The 24,853-nt window shown below is 43.1% G+C and overlaps 1 protein-coding gene across 1 annotated transcript; it reads left to right on the top strand.

The window, feature by feature from the left end:
• The first annotated feature begins 8,588 nt into the window (after positions 1-8,588).
• Positions 8,589-10,805, top strand: MSC (musculin). The gene is made up of 2 exons (XM_035563078.1): positions 8,589-9,107; positions 9,766-10,805. Exons 1-2 carry the CDS (start codon positions 8,589-8,591, stop codon positions 9,850-9,852), a joined length of 606 nt encoding a protein of 201 aa, XP_035418971.1. The 3' UTR covers positions 9,853-10,805.
• Positions 10,806-24,853: the final 14,048 nt, after the last annotated feature.

Genomic DNA, 24,853 nt, shown 5'->3' with positions numbered 1-24,853 from the left:
TTATATCTATTTCATAATATTACAAGTTTTTCAAATACTAATAACAATCTTTTGGTGCTACACAAATCTCTGCAACATTTGCGTCTATAAGCTGCCTCCGTTTAGATGAATGCTTCAGAAAGACTACTGTGAAGCTTTTCTTCCTGAAGTTATAAGCAATACCAATACCTTCCTGTTTCTTCCTCAGATGCCCTTTTAGCTAAGAAAGTTGATCATTTGGATATTGCATTTGGCTTGTCTCTCTGCAGTGTGATACATAACAGCAATCTTGAATATTACTGTTATATCTGTCTGTTAGTTGTCCTGTTTGTTCTTTTCTGTTTCGCTGGAATGAGAGAACCAGATTTTTTACCAGATTGTGACATCACAGGTTTTTAAAAAGCCTCTTTTTCACCCACAGAGATGTTCAGTGCTTGAAAGAATGATTTTATGCACCTGTAGATTTTTTATTACCTACATTCTACTACAAGTCTCAAAATCTGATGAACTCACTGAACCCAGTGAACATTCCACCAAGAAGAGCAATAAACTATCTTCTGTAACCATGCCCTACCAATTCCCCATAGAGCTGGAGTTACTCATCTTTCACCTTATTCTTTCATTTTTATAAATCGCAGCCAAATCATGCAGCCCTTATTTTATATTGGGTCTGTATATCAAGTGCTCATGAAAGCAGAATGCACAGCAGTAAGATAGGACAGCTCCAGCCAAAGCACTAAGTTACATTTCAGGCAGTTCTCTATCTTCAGAGCCTTTTACAAGCTTACAGACCTAATGTGCACATTAACATAGGAGCATTCTCAAAAAGGCAGAAGCATTTTGTCTTTACTTTTGTAAATAGTCTTGTGTAACAGTCTTTGACTCTTACTCATTAAGCAGCTGTGGAATTTCTCCAAGAACAATGAACACCTTGCTCCTAGACTCAGTAAACTTGATAAAGAAGACACTCAAAAATGGCTATATCAAGAAATATGACTTTCCCTGCTTTAAGGTTAGATAATTTCCATATTTTAAGCACTTATTTATTCTAGGACTTTCTGGTTTTCTTGGGAAGAGTACCAGTTCACCAGTTCACCTTTCCTTATTCAACCAACATTCTGAAGATTAATGTGTTTATCACAGGTTCAAACTATCTGAATCATTTTGCTTTAGAGACCTTAATAAAAGAACTTAATAAAAGAAGGCTTTCCAGGGGCTGTCTTGAAGTTGGTAGATTGGATAGCTTATCATAATTTTAAGAAACATAGGGCAAATGCTTTATATATCTCATTTCTGCCTTCTATTTAAAGTTTGTTCAAAATAAATGTAGAATTTGATTAATTTGGTTAGGAAAACTTTTATGCCAAAATTAAACAAGAAACTTATACCAATGTCCATATACATGGACTTCTCTTCTTCTTTGATTTATCTGCAGATGCATTTAAAGCTGCTAATTAAGTTGTTAGACTTAATCATGAGTGTATGAAACTTCAGATCCCTGAGATTGTTAAAAGTTTGGGTCAGGACAGAGAAAAAAAAACAATTTGCTGTCTCTCCATTGGTATTAGCTTGAAACAGGAAACAAATCAGTTTCAGACAAAATTGTAATTTGAATCAGATCATATTATGATTGTCTGCTGAAAGGTATGTGTGTTCAAGAGTTTCAGAGACCAAGAAGAATGCAAAGATAAACTCATAAAACTTATAATTGCTCTTTGCATGAGACTTCTAGCAAAGTTTTTCTAATTTAATTGTGAGAAGAGTATTATTTTTCTGGTTTTACTTGGAAAACTGGGGCATTGATTGTATGATAAGTAGAAGACCATGCTCTAGAATAGATGTATCAGCTGCCTTTCCTCCTATACAACCAATCAGCTTTATTTCTGCTGACTGCGTTATAGCTTTGTATAGACTATACACACATTTGCTCTGTATGTATAGAGACCAAAGGGCATCAACACTTTCCATAACAATCAAAACAGTTTTCTGGGGGCATTATTTCCAGATGAGCAGGTTGCACTAACTTCTGCCTTGTCCATCACACTATCATTACCCTTCCTGCTCCACTAGCAGTGGAGCACTGGCAGTGTGTAAGGTGTTCTCCTCTAGGACCTTGTAACATACACTATGGTCCTGATTCATGAGACCAAAACAACAGCTTACTATTTTGGGCATCCATTACATTATGGCATCATGGGATCTTGACATCTGATGGGCAAAACAATATTGAACCAGCTGCCTCGTGGTCAGGCAGAATCGCAGAATCACAGAATCACAGGCAATGCAATCACAGCCTGAAAAAAAAAAAAAAAGAGGTAAGAGTAATACCAATCAAGTAACAACAGTCAAGGTAATTCAACTTTAAATGTGTTTTTCTATAACTTTCTCAGGTTGGAAAGGATGTTGAAGATCATCTAACTCCAACCCCCCTAATGTCCTTAGTCAAGTTCTCTCTTTTTTTTTTTTTTTTTTTTTCAGAATTAGACCAAATTTAATTTTACATATTTTGGTGGGAATGTTTCCTATTTTAAACAGGGTCCACAGAAAAAGACCTAGACATTGGAAATCACGTTTTCAATTTGAATCATTGTGTCAGCTCCATTAAAATTGATGGATCTGCAGCTTCCTGTTCTAGTTGATGGCCTTGATCAGTTCTGTTGTCATTTGTCTTTTAAGAAGCATACTTCTGAAGCATACTAGGTTTGCCACTAATATTGCAACAACAGTGCTCTTAATTTTTTTATAATTCTACTGAAGTTGTTATATGATGCATACAGGTTTCCTTTTCTAGCACCTTGTCAAGAACTGTGTTATAAATAGAATATCTGTTTTGTTTAGCAAAATCCAGATAAATCCAGATGCATTTTTTTCCAACTGCTGAGCCAGAGAAATCTACTATGAAAGAAAGAAAGATGTAATTTCTAATCCTGGTTTATGCATGATAATTAATTACTAACATAATTCAAACTCAATGCCTCTGGTAAAATATGAAAAGGTTTATGGACAAAAGCTTGACCTCACCTACACATGCTATGAACAACTAAGCATCAAAGAAGGTAGAGTTTAAAAGTCTGAAGAGAGTAGAAAGAGATCTCAGTTTCTCCGTGTCATTGGTTTAAGAGCTGATATTCTGCTAATAGAGATTTTCTGCAGGATTAAATCGCCTGGGACCTCTCTCCTACAAATCTGATCATCATTATATGAAATCTGATAAAAAGGAAATTTTCTCCTGGAGATAGAAGTGAAAGACAGCAGCTCTCTTTAAGGGTTCACTATTTGGGTTCTCATTATGACAGATACGTCTACAAAACATTATTACACTGCTGTTCATAATAGATGGCACCAGACATCCATCCTCTTTTAAAGGTCTTATTCCTTTTCCTAGGCAATAAAACAAAATGCCATGTACATTAATATGGCCTCAACCAAAACATAAAAAACTAAAAAGGTAAGCAAGCCAACTTGCAAAAGAATTTAACTACAGCCATCAAGAAGTATCTGCAAGGAGCATATTTTAAAATGGTTACAGGAAGCAGCCTGTGAGACTCTGGAACATTTTAGCTACTTAAAATTTAAAGCACTACTGCAGTAATGAAGTGTTTTCAGATGTCGGAGTACTTTGTTGAAGTACTGTGCAAAGAACAAAAATTTCTGGTTTAATAGTGTGTAGGATATGGAAACAAGTATTCAGAAAGTGGGAAAATTGGTGTTAAAACCTTGTAGCAGAATTCTTAACCTAAAAGTTTAAGTTCTTCCTTTTTACATGCAGACATACCTATATATGTCAAGATCACATGCTGGAATAACCATGTCTACTACATCAGAAAAATCAGCATGTCATCTGTCATATGTTTCCAATCCAGAATTAACCCAGTAGTGGGAGACATGGTGTCTTGAAACTTTATCAATTTAAAATCTAGTCTCATTGCAGACCTACCAATTCAAATAGCTAAAATATTGCATATGCAATATACTATGAAGGGGAACAGAGCACAGCCAGAGTGATGCTGTCTGTTTTAAAGGAAAGAGCATCTATCCCGACATGGCTTGTGCTTGTTCAGAGACTGAACAAGTGCTGATGAGGTAAGGTGTTGCAAGATGCTGACCTGCCTGTTTGCCAAGTGTTCAGGAGTATGTGACTTCCGTGGAGAATTTGTTCCCTAGAGAAAATGAGGAATAATCTTACTGAACACGAAGCTGCTGTGACTGCAGTCTGCTTGTGAGAAGTGTGGTCTTTACAGCTCTCCCTCTGTTCAGCTAGGGATGATAAGCTGGAGCACTGCATGATTTTCACTCCGGACATCTCTGGGCTGTCCCTTTCCCCCTGCTGACCATGAAGCTGTCACACCAGCCCTGTGCCCCCTCTGAGAGCCCCCAGTGCCTTTCCTAGCGGTTCCTAGGGAAGCTGCACTCCTCCGTCTGCTCTGCTGTAGCCCAGCCAAAGTGAGGGAGTGTGGTGGAGCGTTCAAGTATAATGAAGTGCTGTGGTGGTGTTATCTCTCCCCATCTCTTCCGTCTTGCTCTGGTGGGCTTCCCTCTCAGAGTGAAACACAAGGAGGAGAGTAACATAGCGTTTCCTCCTGCCTGCTGTTTGCTTGTTATTCCAGCTAATTTGCTCCAAAAGAAGAAATAAACTGCACTTTAAACTGCGCCATTAATCCTGGTGCTATTAGGCCAACTGCACATCTCCAGGCAACCTTTAAAAAATAGAATTAGGGAAAAATCCTTCTTTCTCTTTTTTAATTAAAAGAAATCCCCATCTCCCCCTCCTCAGCTCCCCCCACCGTCGGCTGATTGACAAAGTGAGCAGAATCCGTGTTCTCACACCAGCGGGTATCTATTACATGAGAACTTTCTTCTGGCGCCAGGAGGTATTTAGAGACTTTGCCTGGCTATTCCGCAGGGAAAACCATGCTGAAAGTTGGGGATACCTGAGCAAAAGTGAACGCCGTCCCGTTGTCCTTCTGCTCTGGACGTGGCGGGGAAGGGGGGAAGGAGGCAGGATAGGGCAGCGGGGAGGATGCTCCCGCCTTGTGCTGCGGGGCGAGATCGGTGAGCAGCCCCGTGGCCTTTATCCCACACTTTGGTGCCCTTTTTCCCCCCGGCCCCGCGGGGCTGCTGCTGGGGGGTGCGGAGGGGGGTGCGGAGCCCGGTGCAGAGCCCCAGTCCGCAGCTCGCCACCGGGAGGGCACGGGGATGTTCCCGGTGGTGAGGGTGGCAACCGATGGACAAATAAATTCTAGTATATATGCATATTTTTTTTTTCTCTTCCAGAGCTTCATCTATCCTCTGTCTGTTTTATTTGACATGTTTTTTTTTCCTTTTATTTTCCCTTTTTTTTTTTCCTTTATTTGTTTTTCCTTTTTTTTTTTTTTTTTTCTCCTTCTTTTTGTGAAGTGGTAGTACGAAAGAGCATCCTTCAGTGCTGCCCGGACCCGTGCCAGGCTTCTGGATAAGAACCAGGTGGGGTAGTGAAGGTCACGGCACGTTTCTCCCTTTTCTAGGTGCCTTTACCAAAGGATCTGAGCCCCGCAGAGGTGTACTTGCTGCAGGTGGCACTTAAAAAAAGTTAGAATCCATCCACCTGCTGTGCCTACAGGACCAGCGATGCCGAGCATCCCTCCGTGGCGGAAGCCCCACATGCCTTTCACGCAGCCTGGATGCCTATTGTGGACGCTTGTGGATAGATCAGGACTGAGATGTTTGCCAGACGCTGTCCTCCTCCCCTCCAGACATCCTGCCTTTCTCACCATGGCGAGAAGCAGAATAAAAATGCCCTTGTTACAGCGAGGTCTTTCCGAAAGTGTGAGTGCACTTTAGGTGGGAGCGAAGTGACTCGGTAACTCTGCTGAGTTCGATGAAAGGACAAATGCCAAAGGAAAGCCTTATTTAAAGCACTTTATCGATAACACATCTCCCTCCTCCACCCTGCTTTGTCGCTGCCAACACCCCAGAGAACGAATACAAAAGACACGGGGCTTTTAGCAGTTCCCCCTCCTATCCTCAGAGATAACCTGGCTTTTACGGACTTGGCCTCTGCATTTTTTTCCCTCTCTCTCTCTTTCGTCTTGCTGTAATTTTATTTTAGGAAATAAATAAATAAATAAATAAATAAAAGGTCTGTACCTCTTCTGCCCGATCCCAGCTATGTGCCGGGTATGCTCCCCATGCCTGTCCTCGGCTGCAGCACGAAACAGCCCGAGCTGCTGTGCAGAGAGGAGCCCAGCTTCGTGGACTCCTCTTCACTTGGGCGTGTTGCTTTATTTCCCTTCTGGGAAAGTGTGAAAAAAATCACTCCCTTCCAGCATCCCCCCTAAATCAAGGGTGTCTCCACGGCAGGGAGAAGATGACTTTGGTGACCGCAGGGCCAATAACGGGGGCTGAGCTCCCCAAGGAAGGCCCTTTCTGCTGCTTCTGCCACCCAGGAGCTGCTCTGGCTGCTGCTCCTCGCACTCCACCCGCAGGCTGGGCTTTGCAGCCCCGGCACCGCAAACCCTGCGATGCTGCCCTCGGTCGGACCTCGGTTTACCTTGTAAAGGAGACAAGGGGCTGCACCTGATAACGGGCGTAAAACTGCCCCGATATGCAGAGATATTTTCCCTCCTAGGCACACGGAGAGGATAAAGTGGACAAATGGGAGCATGAGGTAATGCCCCGGTCCCATCAAAGACTTGAAAATGATCCTGAATCCTGAAAGCGATACCTTGATCAGGGTGGCAGAAATTAAAGGAATTTGATGGATCTGAGTCAGCTCCGCTCAGCTTCATTGGGTGTAAATCCGAACGCGGGTCTCACTCCAGATTTACTCCCTTCTAACTCCCATTCTAATTCTCTTCTAATTCTAATTCCCAGAAACCAAGAAGCAGGCAAAGACTGTCTGAGAATGAAGCTACTCCCCCTGCCTCCCCCCCAGCCCCAATCCCGACATTAAGCGAGACGAAGTATCCATTACGCGTCACCTTTAATCCGCCGAGGAAGAGGTAAACGCGCAAGGTGCGGTTTGCCATTGTGGCTTTTAAGGCTGGGTACCATTTTCTCCTTTGTTTAAAGAAATTCAGCACTTTCTCCCATTAATCTTTAGCAGGGAAAGCGTTCAGCCCGCACCTGTATAAACAACCCAGATGGGGGGGGTTGGGAAGTAAACCTATATCTCTTCCCCTGCAGTATCTTTATATATATATATATATATATATTTACACGGATAATGTAGGCTAACTGGGGAGGCAGAGAAAAAAAAAAAAAAAAAAAAAAAAAACCAAAGTCCATCGTGCTTCCCTTCTACCGTACAGCCTGTGGGACCCGGCGAGAGCATCTCGGTGTCAGCCGGAGTTCAAGAGCTCCAGTTGCAAGCCCAGCCGCGTGTTCCAGGGGTTCAGGCAACGTCAAGTTTCTCTTGCAGAGGTTGCTCTTAACCCCGTCCCCGGCGTGGATCCGGCCCCAGAGGGAGAAAGCGAGATTTACACAGATTTAAGCGGCCCTGGGAAGAGCCCGGGGCTGGCGGGCAGGGAGCTGCTGCCCGGCGCTGGGCGAAAACCCTGCCGGCGCTGCCAGGAAAGTTGGGCGGCAGCAGCGGGGAAGGTTCCACTTGCTGGGGAGGGAAATGCAAGGGAAAAAACCGGGAGCAAAATTTCGGGAAGAGATCTTTCCACCTGTTGTAGTCATTAGATTCTTTTCTATCCCGCGAGCTGGAACTGGTACTCTGCTTAACTGTATGCAGGCAGGGCCGGGAAGGCCAGAGAGCAAGCAAATGTCCGTTATTCACCCGGGGAAGAAGGTTTTTTTTGGGGTGTGGGAGGGATACATGCCGAGGGTCCCTAACGCACGTCTCTGTTGGATTTGCCTATCGGCACTTCCAGCGGGCGCTGGGTCTCTCTCTGCCGCCGACTCTCTAAGAGCTGTATCTCAGGACTTTTTTTAGAGCAAACCGCGAACTGCTCAGAAAGCTGCCTCTTTTGCTGCGGGACACACAGAGCCGCACACAGCCCCAGGGGTTTTGGTTAATTGCCCCCAGCCAGGCGGAGCTCTCAGACGCGTTACACCCGCAAGGGGATTCCCTGCAGCTTCCCCCCAGGTTCCCGACACTACCAAAGCGCCGTGCGCACGTTCCCAGCGACATTTCCCCCCACCCCAAAAAAACAACAACAACAAAAAAAAAGGCAACCCCATCCCTGACGGCCCCGTCCCCTCCTGGCTGTAGGGACCCCCCCGGGGGGCAATCTGCCGTTCCGCGGGGCGAGGAGCGGGCTCCACCCCGAGGACCGAGCCTTTCCTCGCCGTGCCTCCCCCGGAGCCTCCCAGTGCTCCCCGCCTCCCCCTGGCGTGCGGGGCCGGCCCCCCCTCGGGGCAGCGCGCAGCTCTACGCGGGGCAGCGCGGAGAAGGCGCCGCCCCCAGCCGGCTCCTACCCCCTCCTCCTGCCCCCCCCCAAAGCCCGCGGCTCCCTCCCCTCGGCCCGGCGGCCGCTTCACCCCGCGGCCAGCCGCTATATAGGGCCGGCAAGGGGCGCATCCCCCCCTCCGCGCCCAGCCCCCCCGCAGCCCCTGTCCGCGGCGGGGCCGCCCCCTGCCTCCCTCCCGGCTCGCTGAGCGCCTCCCGCCGCCCTCCCGGGCCGATGTCCGCGGGCTCCGGGAGCGAGGCGGAGGAGCTGCCCGGGATGGAGCTGCGGGGCTTGCAGCTGGGCTACCCGCAGCCCCCCGGCAAGCGGCAGCCCCGCGGCGAGCTGTACCCCTCGGGGGACAACTCGTCGGCGGCGGAGGAGGAGGAGGAGGAGGAGGAAGAGGAGGAGGAGGAGGAGGACGGCGAGGGCAGCTGCACGGCGGGCAGCGGCTGCAAGAGGAAGCGGGCGAGGGGCGGCGGCCCCGGGGGCAAGAAGGCGCCGTCGGGGCCTCGGGGGCCGCCGGCCGAGGGGAAGCAGTCGCAGCGCAACGCGGCCAACGCGAGGGAGCGGGCGAGGATGCGGGTGCTGAGCAAGGCGTTTTCCAGGCTCAAGACCAGCCTGCCCTGGGTGCCGCCCGACACCAAGCTCTCCAAGCTGGACACGCTGCGCTTGGCGTCCAGCTACATCGCCCACCTCCGGCAGCTCCTGCAGGAGGACCGCTACGAGAACGGCTACGTCCACCCGGTCAACCTGGTACGGCGTCGGGGGGCTCGGTTGGGAGGAGGGGGGACAGAGCCGGTAGCCCCCCGGCGGTGCCAGCCGTCGAGGAAAACGCGCAGACCCCCAGCCACCCTCGGCCAGGGGCGAGCCGGGGCCGGTTTGGGGCTGGGGGGCGGCGGGCTTGTGTGCTCCGGGCTGTCGGGGCAGGGAATCCCAACGAAACAAATTCCTCGGGTATTAGGCAAGTTTAGCGTCCCGAAAAGGAGCAGCTCGCTCCGAGCCGGCTGGCTCGGAGCACGGACGAGCCGTCCTTAGGTCCTCGGTACGAAGCGAAATGCCCGCTGCTTGCCGAGGGGTTGCTCCACTGGTTGGGTTTGAAGAGTTCCTAGGCCTTTTATTTATAAAACCATGCAAACAGTTGTAAATGTTGCACATTTGAAGGGAACAATTTGTTGCTGACCGTAGCAGCGCTGTTGTGGAGCGTTTAATTTCAATGAAGGACTTCATTAAAATATTTGTTAGAGGAACGCGGCGCTCTCTGCGCTTCCCACAGGGCCGAAAACATGATGACGTGGTTGCGACTGAACCACGCTTAGACAGCTATCACTAATAAGGCTCCAGTTTCACACTGGGATAAACTTTCTTTCTAATATGAAATACTTTTTTTTTTCTTTTCTTTTTTTCCTTACAGACTTGGCCATTTGTGGTTTCAGGAAGACCTGACACTGACACCAAAGAAGTTTCTACTGCCAGCAGATTATGTGGAACTACCGCTTAGTCAAAGTAATTTTTTTTTTTGATGTTGTTGACCTTTTTTTACGGGCTGGATGTTTTTAAGAGCTATGATTTATTGACTCAAGACTAGAAGATGGTGACCAAAACCCACCTCTAACAGTGTTAAATCGGTGTCTCCCATCATTCCTTTCCCTTAGAGCTCTGAGGGAAGTGTATATAAAGCAGTAAAGAAGGGAGACGTTGGAAATTAGAGTTTTCATGAACTGGCTGCAGCAGCTGAAGTCTGAGATTTGGAAAAGTCCTTCTTTGGCTTCACCATTCTTACCACTGCCTGAGGACCTGTTGTTCTGAGGCTGTTAAACTAATGCAAGAGGAATATAATGATATAGAATTAACAGCATGGACCAAAATACAATTCTACAAACTAACCCCAAACAGTGTTATTTGTATTCTAAAGCAAAGCAGTATTTTAGAGTAGCTTTGAAACTCAGATTTATAATATATTTTGATGGCTTTTGTATTCACGAATCTGGTTTACTGCAACTATGCAATAAGTATAGTTATACTTTTTGTCTTTTTAACCAGAGTCTTCTTAAAGATGTGTAAATAGCTAAATTCTGCATTTAGACTACCATCCACAGGAATTAAACTGATTCCTTTGGTTACGTCTTGAAGTGCCACATGTAAGAATGTGGGGCTGTCCCCAAAATGTGGCAGTTTCTGTGCCTTAATTTGGAAGAGGAATTCTGTTTACTGTAAGGCCAGGGTGCATGTGTTGTAAAGAATGATCTTGTATGAATGCTGCAAAAGAGCAAGAATTTGCAATGTTTTAAACATTTTTCCTGTACTGTTATGCTTATCTTTGAAAAGTTTACCCTCAAAGGAGTTCTAGTGACATTTCTTCACTAATTCAAATGCTGTAATAAAACGAGGATGCCATCAAATAAGTTGCAAATGTAAATAACTTTATTTTTTTATAAATTACATTAAAAGCTTGGTTACAATGACTTACTGGTACTGTGATAGTGTGTGGCTGCATCGATGTTGGACCATCTTTGCAACACAGATTCTTGAAACCTGTTTTCATAAACATGCCCTTCTCTTCCTTATCTCTTGAGAGCAGATGCATCTCCAGCAACAGTCAGATAAGGACATTTTCATCCCAAACTATTCACATAAGGTACAGTACTATGTCAATCAGCAGGGAAAATCACATTTTAACAATTTATGCAGTTTATTGTCACAATCTTTTCTTTGAATCAGGAAAATAAATAAATGTAGATTAAGAAATTGATTTAGTAATTTGTTCTGCTTCACATCATGAAAGATAGTGTAATAGCTCCTTTTGCTGATCTCTCATTTTACCTTTTCATCAGTAGCCTGTTCTGCTTTTATTTGTATTTGTGGGGTGGGATAATCAGCTGGGTTTTCCTAGTTGGAAGCAGTCTTTTCCTGTTTTAACATTAAATCTCCTGATATAAGATTTTCTTTTGCTCCAAGTATTTTCTCAAGGGTTAATTCACAATCAGGAAAAAGGGTGAATTGCTTTAGAAAAGAACATGCCTCCTCTTCTTAATATAAGTAGCCAGGACGGGTAGGCTTTTGCTTAACAAGGACTAGTTTAACCTGGTTTCTTGTCAGGTCATCCTGTATTGTGGTTTTCTATTTTCAGATACTGCATAGAAGCCCAGGACTGGGTTTTGCTAGTATCTTTCAAGTAGATGAACTGCAGATTATTTTTTTTTATTTTTATTTTTTTTCCTGTGAAATGTTCAGTCCATGACCACTGAACAACAAAATGAGGGCTTCATCCAGGATCTCCTGAAATTGTTGTCTTCTGTGATTTAAGGGCAAGCTGTACTGAGACCATCATTTAATTTATCTTCCAGTTTTACCTAGACAAAGGCTGTGAAGGAAGGGGGCTATCCTAATTTGTTGGTATGTAACTGAAGGGAGAATCATGTCTAGAAAACCATATATAAAGAAAACAATATAAACAAATCATTCAACAATATAAGAAAATAATATAAATCAAAAGGGAAGTCATAAGGTATAAGAAAACTCAACCAATGTTTATCTGAACCCTAGAGAAAAGATTATTCAGCAATTTAACTAAGGTGCCACTTGAGATAATCTGAGTCATGATACTTAGCTGTTTTTGGCCTTGATCCCAGCTGTAATTGGTTAATGACTCCAGGAGATCAGAAAAACAAGGAAAGCATGGAGAACTTTAAACAGTGTAGAAAGCTTCATGTGAAATGTTGGAAAAAACGTTCAGGGTAAATTCCCAAATATGAAGTAGCTGTATAAAGTAAAAACAGTAGGTCAAAATCAGGGGTGAGGAGTGTGACACTAAGGAAAACATATTGCTTCCATCCATGCATCATACTACATGCTCTCAAATACTATTTTTTTTTCCAGCTATATAGTATATAAAAATAGTTTCCTCATAAAACAATGAATGCAGTTGCTGTGTTTGTTGCCATAACAGCCGCATCTATGTGATGGCAGTGCCCCACTGGACTATCACTAATTTTAGAATAGAAGCATAAAATGGTCACAGTTCAGGTCAAAATCAGCTTTTAGATAGTGAATATTGTATAAACAACTCAATTCTTTTATAGAGATACATGTATCAGTGTATACTTATTTATCTTACTATGGCAATTAGGTATGTTTGCATTTCTGCCAAGAAATTTTCCTAACAAGGACTGATTCTGATATTTCAAATTATTAACTTGAATCCTTGGTTTAATAAATACTCTTTGTAAAAAGTAAAATAATCTTTCTTGTCTCTCAGTGAGAGGCATTATATGATTAGGAAAAAGTGAAGTGAACAGGCTCCTTATAGATTTGTCATGAGATGAAGGCTGCTGGCTTGCCCAGGGAAGTGCCAGGCAGGCCATGTGTTCTGGCACTCCTCACCTATAAAGACACACAAAAATACATGCACACATTTTTTTAACTCATGAACAGCTGAAATTTGGATCTGTGCTTTACATAAACGAGGTGACCACACCATTCTGAAGTACGCTTTTTAAGCATTAATTGATACCATAGGAAGATAGTACGTTTTGGCCCTTTACTTTTTATTATTATTGTTATATTAAGTTTTTGCCAACCTGATACAGTAAATTCATTTCATTTTAAAAGTCTTTTTCTTTTTGTTTGACCGGGTATGAGCTATATAGCTGGATGAAGGGGAGACTTAAAATGAAAAACCACCTTTTATATCTGCAGTCCACAAACAAGGCAGGTAAGAAATACATACATTTTTCCGACATTTGCCAAGTATGAATTTGATGATTGCTTTGTTACATTAATGACATCTTTGTTCCTTGGCACAAGGTACAAGGTGAGCCGTCTTGATTCCATAAAGGTATACAAATTTTGCTAAAGCTGTTTTAAAAATAAAATGCCCAATCATCTGCAATCTATATTCAACTGAGACCTGCTTCATGTGAAATCTAAAAGGCAGAATACCTACATTGACTTTCCTCTCAGACAGTCCATATACAAGGAGGAACATTTATCTCCCAAAAGTACTCATATGACTTTAAACTTATACAAATGTTGTGTGGAATTTTGTTTTGTCTCTACTTTATGTGGGACTCTGACAGAGCAGATCATTAGCCAGAAAGCTCACATCTCCAACATGAAACCATTCCTTTCCAATACATGTGTTTGCTTACACAAGGAAAATACATCTCCCAATGTTATTAATTCTGATCTGAGAAAAAGAAACATAGCTTGCATTTAAGACATACCTAAGCCATACCTTTCCCATGTAATAACTTTATACACACACTATTTTCAAAACTCTCAGATATGTTAGGGATTTGGAATAAAATTTCAGTTTTCTCAGTTCAGTAAAGGTGACTGTTTTAGAAAAATGGCTGCCACAGGGGTCTCCCTGTTGAAAGAGGGAGTTGTAGAAATTCATTTTAGGATCTCACTAACTACCAAAAAGTTACTTGGTCTTTCTTCATTGGCTGTAGAAGGACTCTAAAGTGACCAGCTGGATGATTCAGACGAATATTTAATATTTCCATTAACAGTCCAACACTGTGTAGGATAAATCCAGGTTTAAATGACTGAACTTCTTATGAGCCAAGTGAGATAGAAAGAAGGAAGAATTAGGATTTGAAGCTACCCACCAATACAAACTTACAGTAACCTTATATTATAAGCAACTTATATTATTTGAATGAAATAATATGGAAAAATATCCGTTCTCCTGAAGAGTAGTCACTTCCTGCACAAGTGGATAATTCTATATAATAACACATTTGGGTCTGGTGTGGCAGCACAGATTTTCACCAATGCTAATTAATGGCAATTATGTTTGAGAACTACGCTCCGTCACTGGGCAGTGTTTACCACACTCCACTCCAGCTGAGAGATTTCTACCCTTCTGTGCAGAGAGGATGGATGCTGGTGGCACTCAATGCACACTGTGGGGAATTTGAATCCTTGGGCAATGGCCATTTTGACAACCGAAGCTAACAATTTCAGAAGGACTGTTATTTAGGAATCTGCACCCCATTTTCAAGTGTCTGAAATATTTGGGAGGGTAAATCTGACTCCCAAAAAGATTTTCTTTCCAAAGTTTAAGCAGATATTTAAGCAACTGAGCTTAAATGCTTTCATACCAGGAATTTGAAAATGGGTGTATGGTCATAAATGATTTGTGTGTTTTTGAGAAATATATCCATTTAATCATGTTCTTATTATGTAAATTGGTATTTTTAATATATTCTGACAAGTGCTCATTGGGATCAGTTGCTGCATTATGCAGAGTCGTGTTTCCACAGTGCAGGCTGGTTAGGATTCAGGTACTGAGAAGAAATAGGTCTCTGTCACTTCGTTGGTTCTGAACACCTTCTAAATTAGTAAAAAAATAATAATTTTAAAAGTACTTTATTTGGAATACAGCACATAAGAATCCCTCTAGAGTTAAAATTCCTAGAAAAGTTAAGACAGCTAAAAAGATTCGTGTAGGATCTATTCAACAAAGCAGGCAAAACTGAGAAAACCCTGTGGCTGATGAATTACTCCTATAAAGCTGGGATGCTGGCAGTCTGATAGGGTCTGGGAAAAGAAACATGTCGTGACAGTATTAGAAGAACTATAATTAACATTGACGATGTGATTGGAATTTAGCAAGCAAGGCAAATCACCTGATCTACTTACGCTGGTGGAAGTGCTAAAAGGAATTCAAATTTCCAGTGTTAAAAAGACTTCAGAATGTTACAAGAAAAGTGCTCCAGGCAACAGGCGGAGCTGCAAGTTTGAAGATATAAACAGACACAAACCCAACCCAAGCAAACAGATTGCTCAGCATCTGGAACAAAAAGTTGCAAGAACAGCAAAGGATTGCATCACTTTGTAGGATTTTACAAAGGCCAGCATAGTGAACACAGACAGCGAGTACACAGGGGATGGACAACAGCTTTAGCTTATAGGAATAAGATAAATGGGCAGAAATCCTGAGAACAAATGTATTACTTTTAATTTTAATTCCAATTTGTTGTTATGGAAGAAGCAACAGCATTAACATTGTAAATCCCACAGTCAGTGAAAGGCAAAATTCAGGATTTACTAGAATGTACCTTTCATGCTTGGGGTGAAGTTAAGAAGGAAATATAGTATAAATATTCACAGAAAATCTAGGCTGTTTGTAACAGCACAAGGAACTACTGTATTCCTTGAATATAAGCAGTGTGGAGTTCAAAGTAGTTCATGTCCTTAGTATCATCACGAGGGCATGTTGTTTAGGGGAAAAGGAGACCAAAGTGAAACAAGTCTTTTGCAACAAGGAGCTGAAAGATCCCAGTTGTCCTGTGATTCATTTATTCAGGGAAGTCCCTCTTGCCCTCTGAAGAAGGCTGAAGAGGAACAGGGTAGGTCAATGTTCTGGGAAGCTTCAAGAATGCAGATAACTGCCAGAAGACATACAGTCTGTGGTCATTATGGGGAAAACCAAAACAAACCCACTCTTTTCTCCTGTAGAGGCATGAAATCTCACCCTCAAAATGAATACGTATATTAAATGTTTTCCACCACGTAAAAGGGAGGCCTTAGAAAGATAGTTAATGCCAAACCTTTTAACCTGCTTTATATATCAATGGTACTCTGGCATGCATATGGTCTGGACCTGTCTGGGTCTTTGAGAGACTGTGGACAGGGGACGCTAATGAGAGATATGTTGCTGTTTACTGGAAGGCAATTTGGTAGGTCCAGTCCTGAGGAAATGTGTTATATTCCTGGATGTGACATTTTCATATGGGTATGCTTGAGATTTGCAAGGCCTGTCAGGACAGCTTTGTAGAAATGAAGATTTAACAAGGCCATCCCTTCCTGTGCAGATAATTCTCTGTGGCTATCCAACCCTAAAATCAGTTAGGTTTCATCATAGGAGGAACACATATCATATCTGTTTGGGTTGTGCCTCATTCTTGCAGTGTTTCACAGGAAACAGAGTAAAATTTGCAGTATTTGGGGGAGGACTGGGCAGATGACATTTTGACATGGGGAAAAAAATAAAATAAAATAAAATAGAGAAAATTGAACAATTTTCTGGATTAAAGCTAAGCTGCCATATTGACAAAGTTCTGTGCATAACAACAACTGGAGAGAGCTAAGAAACCAAAATGTACAGGTAGACCACAACAAGGATTAACTGCACAGGAATAAATTTGGCCCCATCAAAAATGACAAAGTCAGATGATACATGGAGATATATATATATACAATTTAGCTGTCTCAACCTCTGTAAAGATATTCAGATTACAAGTCTAATAGTTAAAGGCACGACAGTGATGTTAATGAAGCATTAACAGACAAAGCTAAAAGGAAACAGCAAGGTCACAAAAGAACTGCAAACTCTCTTAAAAGAAGGGCCTGAGGTGTCTTATATTGGCTAAGACATAATGGTGTGTCATACATATGCTTTGAAGATTATTCCTCAAGCCATTAATCATAACAAAACACTTGTAACCACAGGACCTGCTACCAATCTATTTCTCATAGTAACCTGGTTTGTGGTGCTTGCTCATTCTGTGATACAGCCCAGAACAGTTCCTTTACCTCTGGGAACTATAATTTCTGACTTCTTTTCCTCTCTTTATATTCTGCCTGAATCTGTGATGCAAATTATGTCATAAACACCTTGTTCATCAAGCTTCAAAAATAAGAAAAAATATTTCCCCCTTCTACACTAGATATAGCCCTGATATGGATGGAACAGCTGTGCAGATAAAACCAATTATGTTTTTTTGCCCTCCCTCACTGAAGGTAAAAGCACACCCCTTTCCTCTGTAAACCACACATACAATTTTCTAGTATTATTTGGGGATATCCTGAGTTTGTAAGAGAGCAGTAGTTACCATAAACTACCACCACTGGTATAGCCATTACTTTGATGACCACTTCAGGTTTTGAAAGAGATGCCAAAGACTTGACTGACACTTCAGCAGCTCCATTCCCACATTCTCTTGACACTCAGCTCTGTGCAAAGGTAGTCCCTACAGCTAGACTCATTCTGAATTGAAACACGGTATTCACATATTCACTTTATGGTTGTACCTTAGCCTAGACTAAATCTGCCCTGTGGCAATGGTGCCAGTAAAAATAATAAATAGTAATAATAATAACAACAATAATAATACTAAAAGTGTGGTGCCAGGGAGCATTCCAGGGCACAGCAACTTCAGTATCTATTTTTAAATTGTTGGAAAGGTCCCTACATGGCTTATGGTTTTGGTATGGGACACGTGCCATTCTTCCAAACAATGCCAAGACATGGTTCGTGAGTCAGCAATGGGGAGGGATGATTCACAATATACAGTTTACATGAAGTCATCTTATTCTTGAGACTGAGAACGCATAGACATGAGTAGTATGAACAGAAGCTGCCTCAAGACATGTGGCTTCAAAGCCAGAGGACAGTCTTGGATCAAAAGTACAGTACTTCAGGCTACATAGTAGTTTAGACATTAGCTGCGTACTGGCTGAAGTCTCTAGTTCACAGCATTTCCTGTGTTTTACATTTGTTTCAGATTAGCCTGTAAAATTTCTAGTCAGAAACCACACTTCCCTTCACTGCGTTTCTAGCACAAAGAAGTCTTACAGCTGATTAGGACGTCAACTAACATCAGAAGCAAAATGAATGAAAATCCTAACATTAATTTGAAGATCCTACTGCTGCTGATGAATAGGTAAGTGATTAAAGGTTTTATCTCTGGCCCTCTTGCAATAATATATGTCTCAGTGTGCAAGACACAGTGGCAAGATACACGGTAGCAGTGGATTTAAAGAAGACAGATCAGTATTTCTCTCTACAGCATAACACTAAAATGTCACTGTACACGAAGCATCAAAGCAATTTAACAACCCCAGTGTCCAGTTTCAGGTTTTCAGTGTCTATCTCAATAAATAAAAGCTATTTTAAATTTCTCAAATATGGAATCTTTTGCAATCCCACAAAAGCTCTTCCCTTGTGCCTTTAACTCTGAATTACCACGTGGGCTTGGGGACTAAGAGCCTTGGGTGGCCTCCAGGAGCTGTGGCTGGCACAGGCATTGGTGCTGCCCCACCAAGACACGTGGCTGTACTTGGCCGGCTCTGCTCTCATGCTGCCTCTTCCCAGATGCTCCCGGGGAAGGACTGCAGTGCTACAGGCTTGGGGAAGAGTGGCTGGAAAGTTGTGCAGAGGAAAAGGATCTTGGGGTGCTGATTGATGCTCACCTGAACATGAGCCAGCAGTGTGCCCAGGTGGCCAAGAAGGCCAACGGCATCCTGGCTTGTATCAGGAATAGTGTGGCAAGCAGGACCAGGAAGGTGATTGTCCCAGTACACTCTGCTCTGGTGAGGCCGCACCTCGAGTACTGTGTTCAGCTTTGGGCCCCTCACTACAAGGACAAAGAGGCCCTGGAGCATGTCCAGAGAAGGGCTACAAAACCGGTGAAGGGCCTAGAACACAAGTCCCATGAAGAGCAGCTGAGGGAACTGGGGTTGTTTAGTCTGGAGAAGAGGAGGCTCAGGGGAGACCTTATTGCTCTCTACAAACTTCCTGAAAGGAAGTTGTGGGGAGCTGGGGGTTGGCCTCTTCTTGCAGAAAACTAGTGATAGGACTAGAGGGAATGGCCTCAAGTTGGGCCAGGGGAGGTTCAGGTTGGAAATTAGGAGACATTTCTTCTCAGAAAGAGTAGTCAGGCATTGGAATGGGTTGCCCAGGGAGGTGGTGGAGTCCCTGTCCCTGGGGGTGTTGAAGAAGAGGTTGGATGTGGTGCTTAGGGACATGGTTTAGTGGATGACATTGGTGGTAGGTGGATGGTTGGACCAGCTGATCTTGGAGGTCTTTTCCAACCTTAATGATTCTGTGATTCTATGATTGGCAGCTGGGGGAGGGGGTGGGGGGGAGAGAGATGTGAAAGGAAGCAATTTAGGTGGAAAAAAGGGAAAACGGCCTTTGTGCAGAGGCCGTGGGTGCCTTTGAAAGGTCTAGGATAGGTCGGGCCTCTTAGGAAACATTTGGAAGGAACTTGGGATGGGAAGTGTGCACCCACCCCGCCAGGTAGTTGTATTTAAATACGACCGTGGAAAGCACTAACAACAATTTAGTTACTCGTGCTTATTCATGCACTTCTAAGAGCGACTTTTTTTAAGAAAGAAATATCAGCATGAAATGAGTCCTCCGCTTGGTCTGTGCATCCCTGTTACAAGGCGTTCGTCAGCAGGAGGCTTTTTAAGGCTTTTTGAGAGCGTCCCTTCCTCCTCCCCAGCCCGAGCAGGCGGCTCCCCCATTCCCGTCACTCGCCGCCTCTGCATCAGCCACCGGCGTGACAGACGAGGCTGTGCGGACCCCTACTGCCCCCTTCCTCCCCCTGCGTGAACTCCACTCTCCGCCAGGGCGTTCGGCGGCGGGGCAGCGTCCCACCTGCCGCGGCACGGGAAAAGACACTGCCCCGGGCGGCTTAATCGGGGCGGAAGGGGGCGTGTAATGGCCGCCGGGGCAGCCCCGCCTCATGTGTCCCGCAGCCGCCCGCCCAGCATGGCGCGGGCGCCACCCGGTGGCCGCCGCGCTGAGGTGCGCCTGAGGAGAGCCCGGAGTGGGGACATGCGTGTCCATGTCTGGAGCATGAGTTTTGGAGTGTGAGCCCTGAACTTAACAATTCTTGAGAAACAATAGAGAAATAATAGGAGAAATATAAAAATAAAAAATAGGAGAAAAATAATAAAAAAAACCACCTGGGTGGGAGGGGGTTTGGTGTTTATATGGCTTAATATGGCGTGCTGCAGACCCTGCGCCACCACAGCTGGAAAATTCACCCTGATGTGTTGGATAAGGGCCTCACCAAGACAATGAAATCCATTGAAAGATGATGGGAGGAGAAGAAGTCTTCGGGGTGGCTGGGCCCAGCCTGCATGCACAGGCCTGTCTTGTCCATGCAGCCCTGCCATCAGCATCCCTACAAAGCTGGGGTGCGAACCCCACCAGAGCTTATCCCTGGCCGGTCCATAGCCACACGGCCTTATGGCAGCAGCACTCCTCAGTACGAGCAGGTTTTTGTCTCGTGCCACTGACTCCAAAGTTGGCACCCCCGGCGGGCTGTAGAAAAGCATGGAGGGGGGTGTGAGGATTTTGAGCACCCTCCTTTCTGTGGTGTTTTCTTCTTACCTATGTAGGAGCTCTTTATGAGGAAAGACTGAAAGACCTAGGTCTGTTCAGCCTTGAGAAGAGAAGACTGAGAGGGGATCTTATCAATGTTGACAAATATCTGAAGTGTGGGAGATGGTGGGATTTGGCCAATCTCTTTTCTGTGGTTTGTGGGGATAGGACAAGGGGCAATGGCCACAAAATGGAGCACAGGAAGTTCCGCACCAACATGCGAAAAAATTTTTTCACGATGAGGGTGACGGAGCACTGGAACAGGCTGCCCAGGGAGGTTGTGGGGTCTCCTTCTCTGGAGATATACAAGGCCCATCTGGACGCCTACCTTGGCAACCTGCCCTAGGGAACTTGCTTTGGCAGGGGGGTTGGACCCAATGATCTTTCGAGGTCCCTTCCAACCCCTACAATTTTTTGGAGATACTCTGCTTCTCCGTGCCCATTATAGGGGACGTGGACTCACTGTTCGGTGTTGTCCCTAGAGCAGGGAGGACTGCAGGGTGGCTAGTAGGGCACAGGGCTCTTGATGTCCTCCTGTGGTGAAAGACCCTGGGCAGGCTGTGCTGTGCATAACCCTGGGGCCCTGCTGCCTGCTTACTGTGTAATTTTTCAGCACAGACTCCCCCAAGACATTCTTATTTATATTGTATATTTTATTTGGTTAGTAGTGAAAGCTTGTAATCTATAATAATATACTTTTTTTTTTTTTTAATATTGAAAGAGGTAGCTACATCTTGTGGTTAGAATGAAAGATGAGGAGGAGTACTCTTGTTTCCTGTGCTATGTGATATGGATGTTTTAACTCCTCTCTGCCATATTTTCCTACGAGTTTTCAGATATCCCGTGAACTCTAGAGGCCATTCAGATCTTCTAGGAGAAATTAAAAGCAACAAATAAAAATAATGGCAGCATTTTGTTACTATGACTTTCAATAATTTATGTATTTTCCTATCTATGCTGCTGTTTTCATGGATTAAGTGGCTTTTTTAGTTCTCCTCTCTCACTCTCTCTCTCTATTTTCCTTAAATAAGAGAGAAAGATTTTTTATTATTATTATTATTTTTCCTGTGGCTTCAGTGATGTTACAGAGGCCTGTTTGAATAAATTCCTTTGCATATTTTTCTGAACTTTTTAATGAAATAAGAACAGTGTTATTTATTTATTGCTAAATACTAATTTTATACCCAAATGAAGTAGTGAGGGAGGAAAAGTAAAGCTGACAATTTCAAATGATCACCAAATCCAGCAATATGTCAGTCAATATTGAAAAGGGTCGGGGTTATCACAATTGTAGCGATGCAGCAGTAGTAGCCCCAAGGGAACATGCATGGGGCAGCAGAGAGAGGAGTCATACACAATCTTGCACTGTCTGTACAGCATGGCTATTTTCAGCTGAATGCCTAGGCAACAGGAGTGAAACCTCATACATTCAGTTCCTGCAGACCTGAAGCTGGCAACCTTCCAGCAGTGGCCAGCATAGCAGATGCACAAGACACTTAATATTTCTTCCCATTATTGCCTTAAGCACAGGTATGAAAGAAAGAAATAAAACTTGTCCCATTACTACTAGGCCTGTCTCACAGCTGCTCATCCTTGTACAGGAATGAAAGAAAGGGGTTTTTTTCTTCCTTTGCAATGAATCCCGTCTTACATCAGCTCATCCTAGGTAGCACTTTCAGTCTTCTATTTCCAAATACAATACATGGATTACGGTCTGAACATAGAGAAGGGAACATACCATTTCTTAAGCCTGAAAGTCTTTGACAGATGAAGAAAAAAAATGTTTTCTTCCTGTTGCATCCAGAGAGTGATTCAACAGAGATATAGTGACTGCAGCTAGCAAAATCTATCGATATCAGATTGGTACTAGCCTGTAGGAAAAGTGGAAATAGCACTATTAAGATGCCTAGAATTGCTGTGTCTCTGTGTTCTTGCTTACAGCACAGCCATTCCAGAAATTGGAGATGTCTCCTTGCACCTTCACCTTTTCAATTTCACTCTGCTCTGATAAGCTAAAATCTATCTTGACTGGAAAATGTAGTAATGAAATACTGACTTGAATGAGAATTTACTGACAAAATTCTTTTTGACATCAGTGGGATAGGATTCATTCTAAGAATTTGTACATCCAACTTGTATCTGTTTCTGCTCTTCAAGTTTATATTAGGAGTAATGATCTAGCATAAAAACTTAGACTGGTATATATATATATATAAAAGGTAATTTTAACGCATCAGAAATGAATTTGTTCAGCTCCTGAGAAAAAGCACTTCTACCTTCTTAGCCTTTATTATTTCTTCAAGACTTAAACAACCAAGCATTCTTAAGAAGGGCCCACTTCATCAGTCATCTTACCCTGATAGTTTATCACTTGAAGTCAATCCCTGCTCTATTAAGAATGTATCCCTGATGCTGGGAAGCAATTTCCTGAACAAAAGAAACTCTGTAAACCACTTCTACAGATTGGCTGTATGGTGCAAATAATGTTCTTTGCACTGTGGGAGCACAGATAAAACTGCATATGAGAGGTGATGACTGGTTCTCTGATTTTTATTTATTTATTTATTTATTTATTTATTTTTATGTATGATCTCCTGACACTGGTTCTCCAAGGTTGAAGTGGAAAGACTGACAGCTTCATTTATAGACTCATTTCATCCTGTGTCGCAGGCTAGCTGTCTCCTTCTGGAAAACAGTCTCCCCCAAAAGGGGAAATCTGTCCAGATTAAGATACAGATGGACAATAGCTTTGGACTGAAGATCTTGAATGCCTTAGATTGGAAAAGGCCTTACAGAGGTGGTAGTGAAATTCTTTAGGCAAGCCCATTCCACAGACTCTGTGAAAGACTGGGAGGTGAAAGTCTGTATTTTTCTGACTGGAAAGTGAATCAGAACGTACAAAGCCCTCTTTTCTCATCTGCCTCATTAGATCTTTTAGATCTTGGTCTGCTGATAACTAAGAGTGTCTAAGACAATGTGGAATCGTTGTTTTTTTCCCCCAGTTTTCTTAGGTGGGCTCTTGGTGAAAGACAAGGGAGAGCAATCCTCATCCTGGGTAGGGACAGTATTACTCCCAAATCAATGTGTCACTGCAGAGTCTCACATCTCTGACACATAGTTCCTTCTAGTATCACTCTCTCCATCTCAGTTTTTTGTTATTCTTTACAACGGACCCCAGGCTAAAATCACATTTTATTCCAGAATAAATTATAATTCACAACTAGACATCAGTTAAACACAGCAGATATTGTTTACATATGTCAGTATTTACAGTTTGCCTGAAGCAATCGTTCTGCCACTGTAATAAGTCCTGTTGTGAGATTAAATGCTCATTTGAATGTTTATTATTTTCTTTTTTAATCCAAGAAAAGAAGAAAAGGTGAGAAGGTGTTCAGTATGATATTCAAGGTTTTATCTGTGGAGCCTCATCTGACTTCTTCAAGAGCAGAACATCCTGAAACTGTAGCTGCTGAAAATGCCTTGGATTCAATATGTTCTCAGAATATAAACTTGTTTAACCAGAGTGAGGAAACAAGCATGAGAAGTGATTACAGAATATTTCAGAAGCTTTTTTTTTTTTTTAATCACGTATTTCCCATTTAAATAATTAATAAATAATATATATATATCATCACTGAGATTGTGCTTCTGTGAAAAAAAAAAGGCTCTTTAAACAGAAAATTGTAAATTTACATTGTCATTTTCCAGTTTCTGATAAAGTGACACCAAGTGATATATTCACTTTTAAAACTATAGGCAGTATGAACACCTTCTAATTTTGGATATGTAATTTAGATAGGAGCTAAGATCATTTGCAGAGAAACTGAAGCCCTCTGATTTGTCCTCCAGACAGACTTGCTCTTCATGACTCACTGTATAGGAAGATCCTAGTTACCTTCCTAGTTTAAGTGTATAATTTGTATGCCTTCATTTCAGTAGTATGACATTCCTTTTTCCTTGGTGTCTCATTCTTTAAGCTAGAAAAGGCTTGCCCCATTTACTTCTTGGGCACTTGCCATATTTTACTCAAAAGTGCTGCTGCTGGTAGCCCTCAAAAACAGCCTTAAAAAGGCAGTGGAATTGACTTCAGGTATATACAAAAAGTGATGAACTTGGATAAAAGGGTGGGGTTTTGAAGCAACATGTTTGAACAAACAATAATCACCTCATACCCTTGGATTTAATAAGGCAGTCTAAGTCGTTGGCATTAATGTAAATTATTTTGCTGAGACATCATGGCTATGCAATTTAAGTTCAGTTACACTGCACCTTTCCTATTTATATCTTGTATGTTGGAAGTGGTGATACTGCCAAGCTGGAACATGGTGGCATGAAAGGATCTCACTGTGATGGTGGAGAAGATCTTATATGT

Source organism: Cygnus atratus, chromosome 2 (assembly GCF_013377495.2).
Source record: "Cygnus atratus isolate AKBS03 ecotype Queensland, Australia chromosome 2, CAtr_DNAZoo_HiC_assembly, whole genome shotgun sequence".
NCBI lineage: Eukaryota > Metazoa > Chordata > Aves > Anseriformes > Anatidae > Cygnus > Cygnus atratus.
Note: the sequence above shows the minus strand (reverse complement) of the source record. Positions and strands in the feature narration are given on the sequence as shown.